The 13328-nt window shown below is 65.6% G+C and overlaps 6 protein-coding genes across 6 annotated transcripts; 4 read left to right on the top strand and 2 right to left on the bottom strand.

Moving 5' to 3' along the window:
• Positions 1-1536: 1536 nt before the first annotated feature.
• Positions 1537-2279, top strand: EMIHUDRAFT_223437 (hypothetical protein; the record flags this gene model as incomplete). The annotated part of the gene is made up of 5 exons (XM_005792243.1): positions 1537-1542; positions 1616-1681; positions 1805-1867; positions 1944-2094; positions 2236-2279. 5 exons carry the CDS (start codon positions 1537-1539, stop codon positions 2277-2279), a joined length of 330 nt encoding a protein of 109 aa, XP_005792300.1.
• Positions 2280-2357: 78 nt separating this feature from the next.
• Positions 2358-3873, top strand: EMIHUDRAFT_223436 (hypothetical protein; the record flags this gene model as incomplete). Its single annotated transcript, XM_005792242.1, has 5 exons — positions 2358-2441; positions 2518-2637; positions 2730-2948; positions 3048-3407; positions 3526-3873. The coding sequence occupies 5 exons, from the start codon at positions 2358-2360 to the stop codon at positions 3871-3873; spliced, it is 1131 nt and encodes a 376-aa protein (XP_005792299.1).
• Positions 3874-4258: 385 nt separating this feature from the next.
• EMIHUDRAFT_223435 (hypothetical protein) lies at positions 4259-5505 on the bottom strand (the record flags this gene model as incomplete). Its single annotated transcript, XM_005792241.1, has 3 exons — positions 4259-4555; positions 4823-5293; positions 5353-5505. The coding sequence occupies 3 exons, from the start codon at positions 5503-5505 to the stop codon at positions 4259-4261; spliced, it is 921 nt and encodes a 306-aa protein (XP_005792298.1).
• A 986-nt stretch (positions 5506-6491) lies between these two features.
• EMIHUDRAFT_57343 (hypothetical protein) lies at positions 6492-7109 on the top strand (the record flags this gene model as incomplete). The annotated part of the gene is made up of 2 exons (XM_005792240.1): positions 6492-6710; positions 6942-7109. Coding segments are annotated over 2 exons (387 nt in total), but the record flags the coding sequence as incomplete, so codon positions are not given.
• A 590-nt stretch (positions 7110-7699) lies between these two features.
• Positions 7700-9448, top strand: EMIHUDRAFT_423019 (hypothetical protein). Its single transcript, XM_005792239.1, has 5 exons — positions 7700-7882; positions 8146-8262; positions 8454-8688; positions 8761-9159; positions 9233-9448. The coding sequence occupies exons 1-5, from the start codon at positions 7739-7741 to the stop codon at positions 9316-9318; spliced, it is 981 nt and encodes a 326-aa protein (XP_005792296.1). The 5' UTR covers positions 7700-7738; the 3' UTR covers positions 9319-9448.
• Positions 9449-11420: 1972 nt separating this feature from the next.
• Positions 11421-12957, bottom strand: EMIHUDRAFT_223432 (hypothetical protein; the record flags this gene model as incomplete). Its single annotated transcript, XM_005792238.1, has 3 exons — positions 11421-11480; positions 11621-11690; positions 11822-12957. The coding sequence occupies 3 exons, from the start codon at positions 12955-12957 to the stop codon at positions 11421-11423; spliced, it is 1266 nt and encodes a 421-aa protein (XP_005792295.1).
• Between the last annotated feature and the right edge of the window lie 371 nt (positions 12958-13328).

Genomic DNA, 13328 nt, shown 5'->3' with positions numbered 1-13328 from the left:
CAAGTGCAGTCCTTGTCGACGAAGGAGCCCTCCGTCGGATTTGGCGTCACAGAGCCCAAAAACTGCTCGTGGCAATCGAGCCACCCGGCTGGACCGCCGCTGTGCGGGCCGGTGCTCACGCAATGCGCGGGCCCGCCGGGCGCCAGGTCGTCGTCGGGCACAAGGTGAAGGCCGTGGAATCGATCGAATGGCCGCCAAAGGCGCCATCGTGCGAGAAGCCCGTAATGTACTCGGCGGGCGGGAGCTTCATGAAGGCACTAGTCTCGGGCGCCGTCTCGTTGCACTGAAGAAGCTGCCCCTTCGAGTCGGCGGGGCCGGGGTCGAAGACCTTGCAGGTGCCGGTGAGGGCCTCGCGCTCCGCGGGCGTGACGACGAAGAAGTGCACGTCCAGATGGGGCACACCGTATCCGCCGGGGCGCTCGCCGTTGAACTGGCGGCCGTCCCACGGCGGGTGCCCACCTGCGCCGAATGTCAGGAAGGCGTGCTTGTAGGGATCGCAGCCGGACGGGGCCATGATGGACACCTCGAAGCCGGACGAAACGACGGCGAGGTTCTCCCATGCGTTCGCGTCCGCCTCGACATAGAGCTTTAGCGACTCGGACGACTCACGCTCGCACACGAGGCGGACCTCGCCGAGCCCTTCAACCATAAGCTTGGTGGTGCGCTTGAACGAGGGCGCTGAGCCGAAGGCCGTCACCCTTTACCTCCGTCGGCGAACTTCGGACAACTCTCCCGACGGTGGTTACCCTTCCGCAACATCATGCTCGGGCACCCCCCAAATTGTGCAAGCCGGAAACGATCAGACGCATCGAGTGTGAGCTGTCTCTCGATGGTCGTCGCCCTGTCACGCGCGCGCGAGACGTGCAGACAGGGTTGCCAGGTGAGAGCGAATGGCGCGGTTCACGCCTCGCACAACAGAGAGAGAGATGGGCTCTGCATGGTGGGACATAAAAGAGAGCGAGTACTTGGGCGAGTAGGCCGTGCGGTCAACGCTGCCGCGCGCGACTTTGTTTGCGCGCGAGGCGGCGCAGCTTGAGAACGGCGGTGGGCGGAGAAGACATTGTGTGTCGCTGTCCAACTCTCCGCTCTGAGCGCCTTGTGGCGCGCTGTTTTGTGACCCACCCTCGTCTCCCTTGTTGCTTTTGTACGGGCGGAGGACGCAAAGACGGGCGACGGGAAAAAAGAATGCATCGTACGAAGGTGGTACAGCCTTGTCGAGCGGCGCCTTGCTGGGCGGCCTTCATCCCACTTGGTGGCTGCTGCTTCCACACTAACGCAACGAGGGCATGATTGCCCTCGAAAAAAGGTCTCGATGGACGACCTGTCGTCAGGCCGCGGTGTGCTCGCCGAACAGACGCATCGCGCCATGCAGAGAGAGAGATGTTGTTTTGTGTTGCCATGCATGGCCGGGGAGCTGACGCGGGCCCAGTACCTCGATGAGGTGACGTGGACCACCAAGAGACAAGAGTTGGCTAGGCCGTCCTAATCTAAACTGAGGATTCAGGATTGAGGCTTCAGTGAGGCCAAAGTGAGTTTATGGATGTGTGAGAACGGTACGGGACACGAGGAGTCACGCGGACCGACTCGTCGGTGACTCTGCTGCACGCCGTTTCAGAAATTTTCTCAGCGTAATTTTATCAATTCAGGCCCATCGACGACCGCGTTACGCATGACGTATCATGTATCCGCATACGCACCCCTTCCTGGCGCCACAGCCTGGAGGCGCTGACGTACTACGTATATGCATTATGTTTCTGCACTCGCCAAAACGCCCGCGAGACGATTGCCTGGCCAATGATTTTAGGTGCCCACGCTGCCTTGTGATAATCCAAATCGAATCCCAATTGTCAAACTCGCGAAAATCTACGTGCTCCGGCTGCATGATGGCCCCGCTACGGACCGCGTCGTCAGAGCGCCTCGTGTTGATCCCGGCCACCCTCAAGAACAGCACGACTGGCTACAAGAACGTGAACTTCGACCGCCGCAATATGAAGTTTCAGGTGCATGTGCGGGATGGCGGCAAGCGTGTCCACCTCGGCTACTTCGACACCGCCGAAGAGGCGGCCATCGCCTACGCTCGCTCAGAGTGCGGCCGTGCCGACGCCGCCAAGCTGCTGCAGCCCCGCCCCGCTCCCACTGCGGTCAACGCCCGAGCGTTGAGCCTTGCGCGCAAGGCGGTTGATCTTTGCAACTGCTCTCTCTCAGTGTATGTAGCTCTTACGTACATTCCCGTAGGAGACTCTGCTGACAGGGTTTGCGATAGCGACCCGAAGCGATAAAAGACAATACGACTACCCCGGTCCACAAGGACCCTACTCGAGTAACCCTCCGGCTTGTGCCGGCTGTGCAACGTCGCGATGAGCAATTTCCTCGCGCCCGATGGCAAGCGCTACTTCTCCTACAGTCAGATCGCCGCCACCGTGAGCGGTTCGGTGCCCGAGGTTCAGGCGTTTGCGCCCGACGTCCGTTGCGATCGGTGGCGGCGGCTTCATACCGGCGCGGATGCTACGGACCGAGGTACAAAAGCCGATCCTCGCCATCTCTCTCGAGCTGTACGACGACGCCACAAAGACGGCGAACTCCTCCGTGATTTGCAAGCAGTGGTTCGACGAGGCGCCCGGCACGTTTGGCTCGCTGGTCCGTGGCCGCCGAGTCCTCATCATTGATGAGGTGTTCCGCTGGCGCGCCTGCCTCCGAGCGCCGCGCATTTATTCTTGATTTTGAAGTAGGTCGACGACACGCGTGCGACGCTCCAGTTTGCCGTCGAGGAGCTCAAGCGCCTGCAGCGGTGGGCGTCTATGTGGTGGCGTCGGAATGTCACGCCCGACTTCCCTTCGCACACCTCCACACGTGCCTTGCTGGCACGGCAGGTGCACAACAAGGCCAAGCCAAAGACGGGCTCGCTGCCCGACGACGTGACGTACATCGCGGGCGAGAACGTGGAGGATGTGTGGAACTGCTATCCATGGGCCACCCTGCTTTTGTCGCCGCCGCCGCCGCCTGCCACAAGCAACCATGCGACTCACCTCTCCCTCTCTCTCTTACAGGACGCGGCCGCATACGGCCAGGGCATCGCCGAGCACGAGGCGCTCGCCCGCTCGTGCGCAGAGGGTGGTGCCGACGGCGCGCGCAAACGGCCGCGCGAGGCTGAGCCTGAGGGCTCGGACTCGGCGGCGCCCGCCGGCGCTGGGCTCTCCCTCTCCGGCCTTCCGGCGCTGCGCTGGCTTGGCGGCGTGGAGGGCGCCGCGTCGGTCGAGGAGGGCGTGCTGACGATGACGGCGGGCGCGAGGACGGACTGGTTCAACCCTCCGCCCGGCGAAGGAATGCCTTCCGGCCTTGCAAACGCGCCGTGCCTCGTCTTCTCGCCGCCGCCCGGCGACTGGCAGCTGTCGGCGCGCGTGGAGGTGGTACACAAGTCTCTCTTCGACGCGGGAACTCGCCCTGCTGCAGCTGGGGCAGTCCGACCCGGGGCCCTTCCCTGAACCTTCTCGGAAGCTTCCCGCAGGCACCCTCTTCGTTCACCAGGGGCCAGGCGACTGGTGCAAGTGCTGCTACGAGCTCTCTCCGGAGGGCAAGCCCCTCGTCGTCTCCGTCGTCACGCGCGGCATCTCGGACGACGCGAACGGCGCGGCGGTCGAGGGCGGGGCGGTGCGCCTGCGCATTTCCAAGCTCGGCGCCGCCCTCGCCTTCCACTACGCGCACGACGGAGGAGAGGCATGGACGCTCACCCGGATCTTTTGCCTGCGCGAGCCGAGCGCGCCGCTGTCGGTCGGATTCCTGGCGCAGTGCCCGACAGGGCAGGCGTGCACGGCAAGTTTCTCGCGGGTTGCGCTGACCGAGACGACGTTGCGCGACCCGCGCGACGGGTCGTGAGTCGTCGCCGCGGAACAGCGGATCGATCGAAGCTTCCACAGATCCCATGCCGGTGAACAGCCGCTGAAGGAAGGCACACGCCGCGCTGGGAGCGGGTGGGGCACTCCGGAGCCAAACCCCAAACCCGTGTGGTTGCACCGCCCACCGGTCCCTTATTTAGTTTTATTTTGTAACATGTAAGATTTTTTAAGCTATTGCATGAAACTTCGCCAATTAGAAAACTGGGAACAGAGAGTGCAACAGGCCAACACACACGCACACACTTGTCTCACACAGGTAACACCACGGGCGCCGTAGAAAAAGAAGTTCACATCAGCGTTCCGCCCGCTCCCACCTGATCCTCGCACAGACGCACGGCCCTTCGCTCTCAGCAGGCACACTGATCTCAGCAGCCTTCGTTGTCGTGGTTGATGAGAACAAAATGGCCTAGAGCCGCCGCACGCGTAAGGAAACCGGCGACGCCGGCCACCTGCTCGCGCTGGGCGGCGGCCGCAATCATCTCGCCATCGGAGACGAAAGGCTGCCGGACAATCTGTAGCGCATCCTCCACCTCACCAAGGTGCTCCGAGCAGAGCTTGAGTGCCTGCCGCACGGCGAAGCCACAATCGAGGCAGTCCCGGCGGCAGCCGGCCGGGTAGCGCGGGTGGCGGTATCTGCAGCTCGAGCCGTAGCTGCACCATCCCTGGTCGCGGAATTGGAAACAGACTCTGCCGCCGCCGTAGCCGTAGCAGTCGTCCTCATCGTCGTCGGGGTCGTCGGGATCATCGTCGCCATAGGCGCCGCCAAAGTCCCGACCCCGCCGCCGTTCCTCCAGCTCGTCGTCGCGCGAGTCCCACGCGCGCAGGGCGGCGCGGGCCGCTTTGATGGACGAGCTGAGCTCGTTGCCCTGTGCAGGCTGTGCGACGGGCTTGCTGAGGGCGTCCAGCGCCGTGGCGAGCTGCTGGCGCACTGGCAACGCGTACTCGTCGGCGCGCCGCCTGTGTGGCCCGTTGTGCTTGAAGAGCATACCAGACGTGCCATCCACCTGGCGCACCCCCGGCTGCGCGTAGCTGACCGCTTGCATTGCCTGGCCGAGCTCGCGGCGGAGACGGACGAGGAGGCCGGTGCGTCCCGCGTCTTCGCTGGTCGACGGAAGCCGCTCGCCGCAGGTGCCACAAAACTGTGCACCCCGCAGGTGCACGCTTGCGCCACATTTGATGCAAGCCAGACTAATTGCACCGGGCTGCGAAGCGGCGGACGTGCTGCCACCGGACTCCAGCAAGGCGCTCGCAGGCGCCATCCACCAGTAGTGGAAGCCCTCGTCTTCATCTGCAGAGAGGAGCTGGACCCGTGGATCTGGTGGCTGACTCGCGACCGATGGTATATCGCCGCGGGCGAAAAGGCCAAGTTTGCTGCCGACGTGCCGCATGGCGCTGAGCTCCTCCAGTAGCGGGTCAGAATAGCCGCAGTGAGGACCCGTCTTGCTCAGTGTCTGCGCACCTGCCCCTTGCCCATAGCGAGGCCCGCATCCAACTCATAGGAACCGCATTCGCCTTCTCTGTAGCTTTCGAAATTGCTCTGGAGGGTCGTCCACGCGCGTTTGGCAGCCGCCTCGGGCGCCGAAATGATGGTTGTCGTCGCTGCCCAGCCCATCGAAGACACGCTGGAGAGGAGGGAAAACGCGGAAGGCGACAACGCGCCAACGGCACCCCGTAAAAAAATTCGGTCTGGCGCTTCTGAGCTCCCCGGCCCTGGATGTGCGGTTGATAATTGCACTCCAAGGGCTCCAAGGTCTCGCGCAAGTGCTCAGAATCCGTCAAAAGCATGGCCCCCCGGGGGGGGGGGGGGGGGCTTGCACTCTTTCGTGCCACTCTCTACGATGGCTGCTTCGTGACTTATCATTTAAATTATTATCAAGAGGTTGCGGCGGCCACCGCCGAGGGTGGGTCTGTTGGTCGAGTGAAGCGAATGTGGGTAGCTACCAAGCATCACCATCAGTCCTGGGATCAGGACAGATCGCCCTCTTATGTCAAGCACTGTGTAAGACCCCACACCACAAGCAGGTGCCGGGTCACTCCGACGTCACCAGCGTCGCCAAGGCACTCCAGCAGACGCGCAGAGCCGGGCGGAGGCGTCAGCCATCAGCATCACACCCTCGCCGCCCTTATGTGCCTGATAACCCCGAAAAAGGACCAGGTCGTCTGATTCTCGCAGCAACCTTCATGCCACCTCGCGCGGTCACATCCGCATGGAAAAAAAGCTCATCTCTTTCCCGCCTGGGCGGGGCAGCGGGCGGGCGCGCGGTGCGGCGCGGCGTGTGCGTGTGTGCGACTGCGACAAGGGACCGCTTGCAAGGGACCATTGGGCTTGTACTATTAACAACGAAGGCGCTCTAAAAAAAAAGGCAAGAGAGAAAGGGAGGCGCAAGAAGTCGCCAAAAGGCGGCCCAAATAAGACGCAGCCTGGATCGCAGCCCTCCGTTACGCGATTGCTCGCCAATGCGCAGCATGATGCGTGGCCACGACGATTTTCTTTTGCATGCACCTTTTGGTAGGAACTAGGCGCTGTGTAGCTGTGGGTTACAAATGTCCGAGAACGAGAGGCCCGCGCTGGTGCGCCGCTCCTCTTCGTTCGGCCGCTACGGCGGCGGCGGCGAGAAGTGCGCGCTCTGCGCCAAGACGGTGTACGTGGCGGAGAGGGCGGTCGCGCAGGACAAGATCTTCCACGTCGCGTGCTTTCGGTGCAAGGAGTGCAACGTGAAGCTCACGCTGTCGTCCTGGTGCATGGACCCGTGCGGCGGGCTGTGGTGCAAGCCGCACTTCATGCAGGCGCTCAAGACGTCTGGCGGCACTCTGACTGTCAACACCGAATCGGAACGGTCACCGCCGTCCACGCCGCGCCGAAGCGACAGCAGCAACGGTAAGGCGGCCGCGACGCCGCAGAGGCCGCTCGCTCCGGCCACCGCCCACGGCGAGACTCGATCGCCTGCACACGTGTCCTCTCCCGCACCGACTCCGGGACCGGCTCCGGTGTGCACTCCCGTCCCGGCTCCGGCCACCGCCTCGCCGGCGCCGCGCTCCGGCTCCAAGATCATGCGCTCTTCGTCGTTCGGCCGGTTCGGCGGCGGCGGCGAGAAGTGTACGCGCTGCAACAAGACCGTGTACGCGGCCGAGCGCGTGAGCGCCAAGGATCAGGTCTTCCACAACACCTGCTTCCGCTGCATCGAGTGCAACATCAAGCTCTCGCCCTCCAACTGGCGCGGCCGGCCCCCCACGCGCGAACACGTCCGACCGCGCGCGAGCACGCGCCGCCACCACCGCCGCGGTTGCCTGGACCGCCCTCCCAGCGTGTGGCTCGCGACCCTCCCCTCGCCCCGTCCTCTCACTCCCCTCCCCGCTGCCCGCCTCGCTCTGTCGCGCCGCAGGTGCATGGACCTGTCCGGCGGAGTCTACTGCAAGCCCCACTTCATGCAGACCATGCGCGCCGGAGGAGGCAAGTACGACTTTGGGACGGGGGGCTCATCCTCGAGCCTCCTCTCCTCGGCGGCAGCCGCAGAGCCAGCAGCCGCAGAGCCAGCAGCACAGGCGCCAGAGAGGGCTGCCTCGGGAGATGGCGCGGCCTCGGGCGCCGCGGCGCGCGCCAGGCCGGCGACGCCAACCTCCAAGAGCTCCGCGCCGCCGAACGGCTCGCCAAAGCCGGCGGCGTCGCTGCACGGCCGGTCGGGACTTGTCTTGCGACCTCCTGCAGCCTGCTCCGAGCCTTCCGATAGGCGGCGTCCTTTCGAAGCCGGTCGGGCGCCTCGTCGCCGACGAAGCAGTCGCCCAAGTCGCGCCGCTCGCGCGGCCGCTCGAAGGACTTTGACAAGTCGCCCCTTCCTTCCCCCTCCATGTACCGCGGAGCCAAGCCGCCGCCGTGGGCGCCCAACGGCGCGGGCGCGGCGGCGGTGGGAGACACGACCAACGGGACCGGCTCGCCGCATACGCCTCGCGAGCTGACTCGCGAGCTGAGCGTCTCTTGCGACGCGAGCGAGGTGACTCCCCGCCCCCTCCCCGCCCCCTCCCCGCCCCCTCCCCGCCCCCTCCCCACCTCACCACCTCCTCACCACCTCCTCCTCACCATCTCCTCACAACACCGCCCTCCTCTCTCGCACCCGCCAGCTCCTCCCACCTCCTCGCCTCCACTTCCTCTGCCCCGCGTGTCGCCACGCCAGCCTCCCTCTCGCCGCGGGCCCCAAAGGCAAAGGCCTGGCGCCCGCCCGGCAGCATCTCCGCGCCTCGCCCGCCCGTGCGCTAGGTGAGCGAGACGCCGATCGAGCGGCCGAGGTCGCCCTCGTTTGCTGCGGCGGCCGCGGCCGCCGCTCGCGTGACGGGTGCCGTGGTAGGGTCGGGCACGATAGCGATCCGTCACAAGGCGCCGGCGCCCCCCACCTCCCACGCACCCACAAGCGCCCGCACACACACACATGCACACACGCACACACACACGCACGCACGCACGCACGCATGCACGCACGCACACACACACACACACGCACACACACACACGCACAAGACTCCCGCCGATTGCGGTGCTCCGATCTCCGACCCGGCCTCCCGCCTCAGGCGCGGCGCTCTGAGCAGCGGCCGCAAAAGCGCAACCCGGAGGCCGCCAAGCCTCCCGCCGCCGCGCCGGCCTCTGCGCCGCCGGACACGCTGCCGCTGCCGGATGCCTGGCCTCCGCTCGTGCTCTTGGGCGTCTGCGGCTCGCTGCGCGCCGCCTCCACCAACGCTGGCTTGCTGCGTGTTGCGGCGGTGGCGGCGCGGCAGCGCGGCGTGGAGCTGCGTCTCGCCACCATCGGTACACCTGCTGCTCTCCTCCCCGCGGGAGGGCCGCAGTCGAGGGCGTCTCACCGCGGCTCTGTGTGAGCAGGCGACCTGCCGCTCTACTCGCAGGACCTCGACGAGGCGGGCGGATCGACACGAGGAGCCGTCAGCAGCTGGCGCGCCGCCGTCAGCTCGGCCGACGCGGTGCTCTTTGCCTGCCCAGAGCACAACTACTCGATCTCTGCGGCGCTGAAGAATGCCATCGATTGGGCCTCCCGCGTGCCGACGCAAGGCAACCTCTGGGCGGGCAAGGCGGGCGCCATCCTCTCGTCGGGCGGCGGCGGCGGCGGCGTGCGGGGGCAGCAGGCGCTGCGTCAGATCGGGTCGTTCATCGACGTCACCTTTGTCAACGCGCCCGAGGTTGCGATCCGCCGCTTCGAGGAGCCATGCTTCGATGCCGCCACGGGCGATCTGCTGCCCGACTCGCGCTGGGTCGGACGCGTCGGTGTGCTCAGCGCGCGTCCCCCCGCCCCCGCCCGCGTCTCCGCGGCACACACCGCGTTTGCCCTCTGCTGCAGGCGAACTCGTCGAGCGGCTCGTCACGCTCGCCCTCGCTCTCCGCGCCAGTCGCCCCGCGCCACCCCGGCAGGACAAGGCGGTGTAATTTCCCAGGCCCCCGGGGTCTGAGCATCGTGTGTGTGGAGCAGTTAATGTCAGCAATCAGGTCCGTGAGGTCGTCGGACGTCGCGCTTCTTCCGAATCCCTTTCATTGTATATCACAAGTCCCTATATTCATTGCATCAAAACACCACTCCGACCCCCCGCCCCCCGGTCGCGGTCGGCACAAGACGGCAGCCCGCAGCTCGACCCCAGCACGCAGGCTCGCAGCAGCAGGACGAGAGCAGGTCGAGGTCTTGCGGGAAATTGCGGCCTGGGCGCTGTCGTCTGGGGGGGCGACCCCCCCATCTTTGTTTACCGATGCGTCCTAGAATGCAAAAACGCATTCTAGGACGCACTTTTCATCTCAAAGATACCATGTGTCTCGGGTACACAGGGCATTCTAGGATGCGATGGCTGTCCTGGAGATAGCCGCGCCGTGTCTTTTGTTACGCGTTCCATCTTAGACGCCACAAGCATCTATAGATGCACAGCTGTTCTGAGATGGCACTTGCATACTAGATCACATTTTACTATACTTGGACAGGGAAGCGTCTCAGGAGACACCGTGTGTCGGGTGCACCGGGCACCGAGGGGGGAGCAGGGAGCCAGGGAGCACGAAAAGGCGGTGTGATCTCTCGGCACCCCCTGGGGGCCCTGCCTTGAGTGCTCGTGTGAGGTCTCTCCTCGCGGCCTGCCCCTCCTGGAGAACCAGGTTCTCAGCACCGCGCATGCATCTGCTCGCGCCACGAGCTCTGGGCGCAAAGACCAAAGTTGCATGCACTGCTTACGACGATCCGACGGCGACGCCGCCTCCCCCCCCCACCAACCAGTTTGCGCGGCAGGTAGCGGGGCCAGTTCGAGGCTGAGGGCGTGGGCGTGCGCCTAGACACGGAAGACAGCGTACTTCCGAGAGTCGGCCACCTGCGCGGTTTTTCTTGTTTGACTTGGCGATTTGAGGGACCGGGCATCCCGACTCGGTGAGCTGTCGCCCACCAGCGCGCGGCGACCGCGCGCACACCGTGCCCGCCGGCTCGCCGCCCTCCTCACCACCCGTCGGCGCTGTCCGCAGGCATGTGAGTCAGAACGGCGACCGCGCAGCGCGCACGGGTGTCTTGCTCGCCACCACCCTCTCGCCCCCGCTCCGTGACCGCCGCCGCCCGCGCCACCGCCGCCGCCAACACCGCCTCGCGCCTCGCGCCTCGCTCTCGCCGCCCCCGCCGCCCGCCCTCGACCTCGCGACGGCGTCCTTCTGGGGATCTGCGGGTGGCTTGCCCGCCTCGCCGCCGCCCCCACAGCGTGACCGCTTCCGCCGCCCCCACAGCGTGACCGCTTCCGCTCGATCGGTGAGCCGTCGCCCACCACGCGCGCTCTCACGGCGACCGCGGGCCGCTCATCGCCTCCGCCACGTCGCAGGTGTTTGATCTGGGCAGGAAGCGGCGCTGGTGACGGCAACCGGCAGCCACGTGCACGGAGTGCTAAGCGAGGTGCCTGTGTCCAAGTCTGAGTAGCCCGTGGCCGTGAGTGGCGTCAGGGGCAGTGTTCTGTGACTGTGTCCTGTGCGTGCTGTTCAGTGTGAGTCGGTGCAGCGGTGGGCCTGCTGCCGCTGCCACACGTGAGAGCCGCTGTCCGTGCCCCAGCACGTTGCGCGGAGAGGCTATAGGGCGCCCACCCACGAGTGCTCGGGTGGGCGCGCCGCGGCTGTGCGAGTAGTAGCGCAGCAGCCGCGGCGCACAGCCGGGGGCACGGCCCGCCGCGCAGCGCTCGCCACACCGAGTTTTCGTTTTCTTTTTTGTTTTTATACGTGCGTGTATTTCTTGAGATCCACACGCTGTTCAAAATATGCGCGCGTCTTCTGAGACACGCGCTGTTCACAGTATGCACGGCGCGTCTTTTGAGACAGCAACGCCAATCGGAGATGCCGCGAGCAATTCGGGATGCGCGGAGCAACTAATATAGACTCGCGCATCTTAGGATGCTCGAGCATACCGAGGACAGCGAGCGTCTAAGTAGGAGGCCTACTAGACGCACTCTAATCCAGAGACGCATTCGGTAAACAAAGATGGGGGGGTCGCCCCCCCAGACGTGTGGACCTCCCGGCGCAGCTAACTAGTAGCTTTGAAAGCGGTCGGGGCTCCGGCCCAAGCGCCAGCGGCCTCCCCGTGCACCCTCAGCAGAGCTGCGAATGCGGCGGCGGCGGCTGCTTGGGTTGGCGGCCGAGCAAGCGTGCGACGTCGACACGTCGTGCAACGCGTACGTGGCGACGTAGCAGAGGATGAAGGAGGAGGACGCCGAGCTCGAGCGTGTACTTGTAGAGTGCACTCCGCCGCCTTGGCGCAGCGCGGCCCAGCCAACGCGGGGCGCCCTCCCACCTCCGTTCTGTCGCGGGTGCGAGCGACTACTCGTCGTCGGAGTCGTCCGAGTCATCGTCGTCCGAGTCGTCGTCGTCCGAGCCGTCGTCCTCGGTCTCCGGCGTCGGGAGCTCGCCGCCGCCAATCACGCCGGCCGACCGCGCGTCGCTCACCGCAAACGCAGCGATGTCGAAGAGGAAGGGCTCTGCTCCGAAGTTGAAGCGGCAGCGGTCACCGTCCTCGTGCAGCGCCACCGTCGGGTAAAGTCGGGGGCAAAGTCGGGACAGGCAGCAGTTCTCAAAGGCAGTGCCCTGCAGCTTGCCATTCTTTGTGAAGAAGACGGAGCGGCGGCGTAGGTCGAGCCCGCAGCCCACCGTGTCGACCGCTGAGCCGCGGTGGCCCCCGAAGGGCTCACCGAAGGTGACGCCGTTCATGATCGCGCCGTTCGTGCGAGGGCCCGCGACCGCGTCGTGGCGCCACTTCGCGCCGTCATCGCTGTGGTAGCCGTACGCCGTGCTCCGCCAGCCGATGTGCAGTGCACGCTGTCCATCGTACGCCGAGCCGACCGTGACGCCGACCGAAGAGGCGCTCGTGGAGACCTCAAAGTACGCGAGCTCGTCCTCGATAAACTGGAGCGGGCGGCGGCCGCGCAGCACGAGACCATGGTGTCTGTACGTCAAGGTCTGTAGGCCGACGGCCGTCGAGAAGCCGTGTTCGTCGACCTGCACCTGCCCCGATCCGCCCAGCAGGTTTACAAACTCGAAGCCAGTGTGGCGGCGTCGGAAGCGAAGCCGCCACTGTCCGTGCAAATTCTGCGGCTGCACGTGGAGCGCTTCCTCGTCAAGAGTTGAGGCGGCGTAGTCTTCTGCGCTGAGGGTCTCTCCAAACAGGGGAGGGAGGGAATAAGCGCGGGTCATCACCTCGATCTGATCTCGAAGGTACCGTTCCCACGCGACGAGATTCACGGGTTTGACTCTCCACGTCCCGTCCGCCTCATTGTCCAACACCTGCGCCACCCGACCGTTCAGGTCTGGCCTCGCAGTCAGCCCGGAGAGCTCGACGAAACAGCCCACGCGGACGTCGCGCAGCGGCGGCTCCGCCGACCCCACCCGCGGACCCCAGACCTTGCGGTAGAGGGCGCGCCACACGCGGTCGTCGCGGCCCTGAACGCGCCACAGCCGTGCGACCGCTGCCGCCGCAACGAGTGCGTGCGCGTCCGGGAGCTGCGCGAGGATTGTGCAGAGCAGGTCGGGGTCCTCAAGCACAAGCGGCGAATAATCTGCCGCGCTCTCCATCGGCTGGCTCACTCAAACGCACAACCCCAGGCCCGAAATCGCTGCCCACCCCGCGGGATTTGCCGCGCCGCCGCCTGCGAAAAGAAAAGAGACGCGCATTAAAAAGTCTTTTTTGCTGCCTGCCGGCCGCACACCTCGCACCGAGCGATCCGCAGAGAGCCATGGGCAAGAAGGACAAGCTCGCGATGGACCCCGTCTCGGCGCACCGCAAGGAGGAGAAGAAGAAGCTCGCCGCCAAGATCAAGAAGCAACGCGACGAGCGCAAGGAGGCGCAGTACAAGGCGGACCCAAAGGCGCTGCATTCGGAGATCAACAAGCTGAATAGCCGGCAGGACCTGCGTGAGGCGAGTGGCACCAACGCCAAGATCAAG

The sequence above is a fragment of the Emiliania huxleyi genome (genome assembly GCF_000372725.1).
Source record: "Emiliania huxleyi CCMP1516 unplaced genomic scaffold EMIHUscaffold_109, whole genome shotgun sequence".
Taxonomy (NCBI): Eukaryota; Haptophyta; order Isochrysidales; family Noelaerhabdaceae; genus Emiliania; species Emiliania huxleyi.
This window is presented reverse-complemented; position numbering and strand designations above follow the sequence as displayed.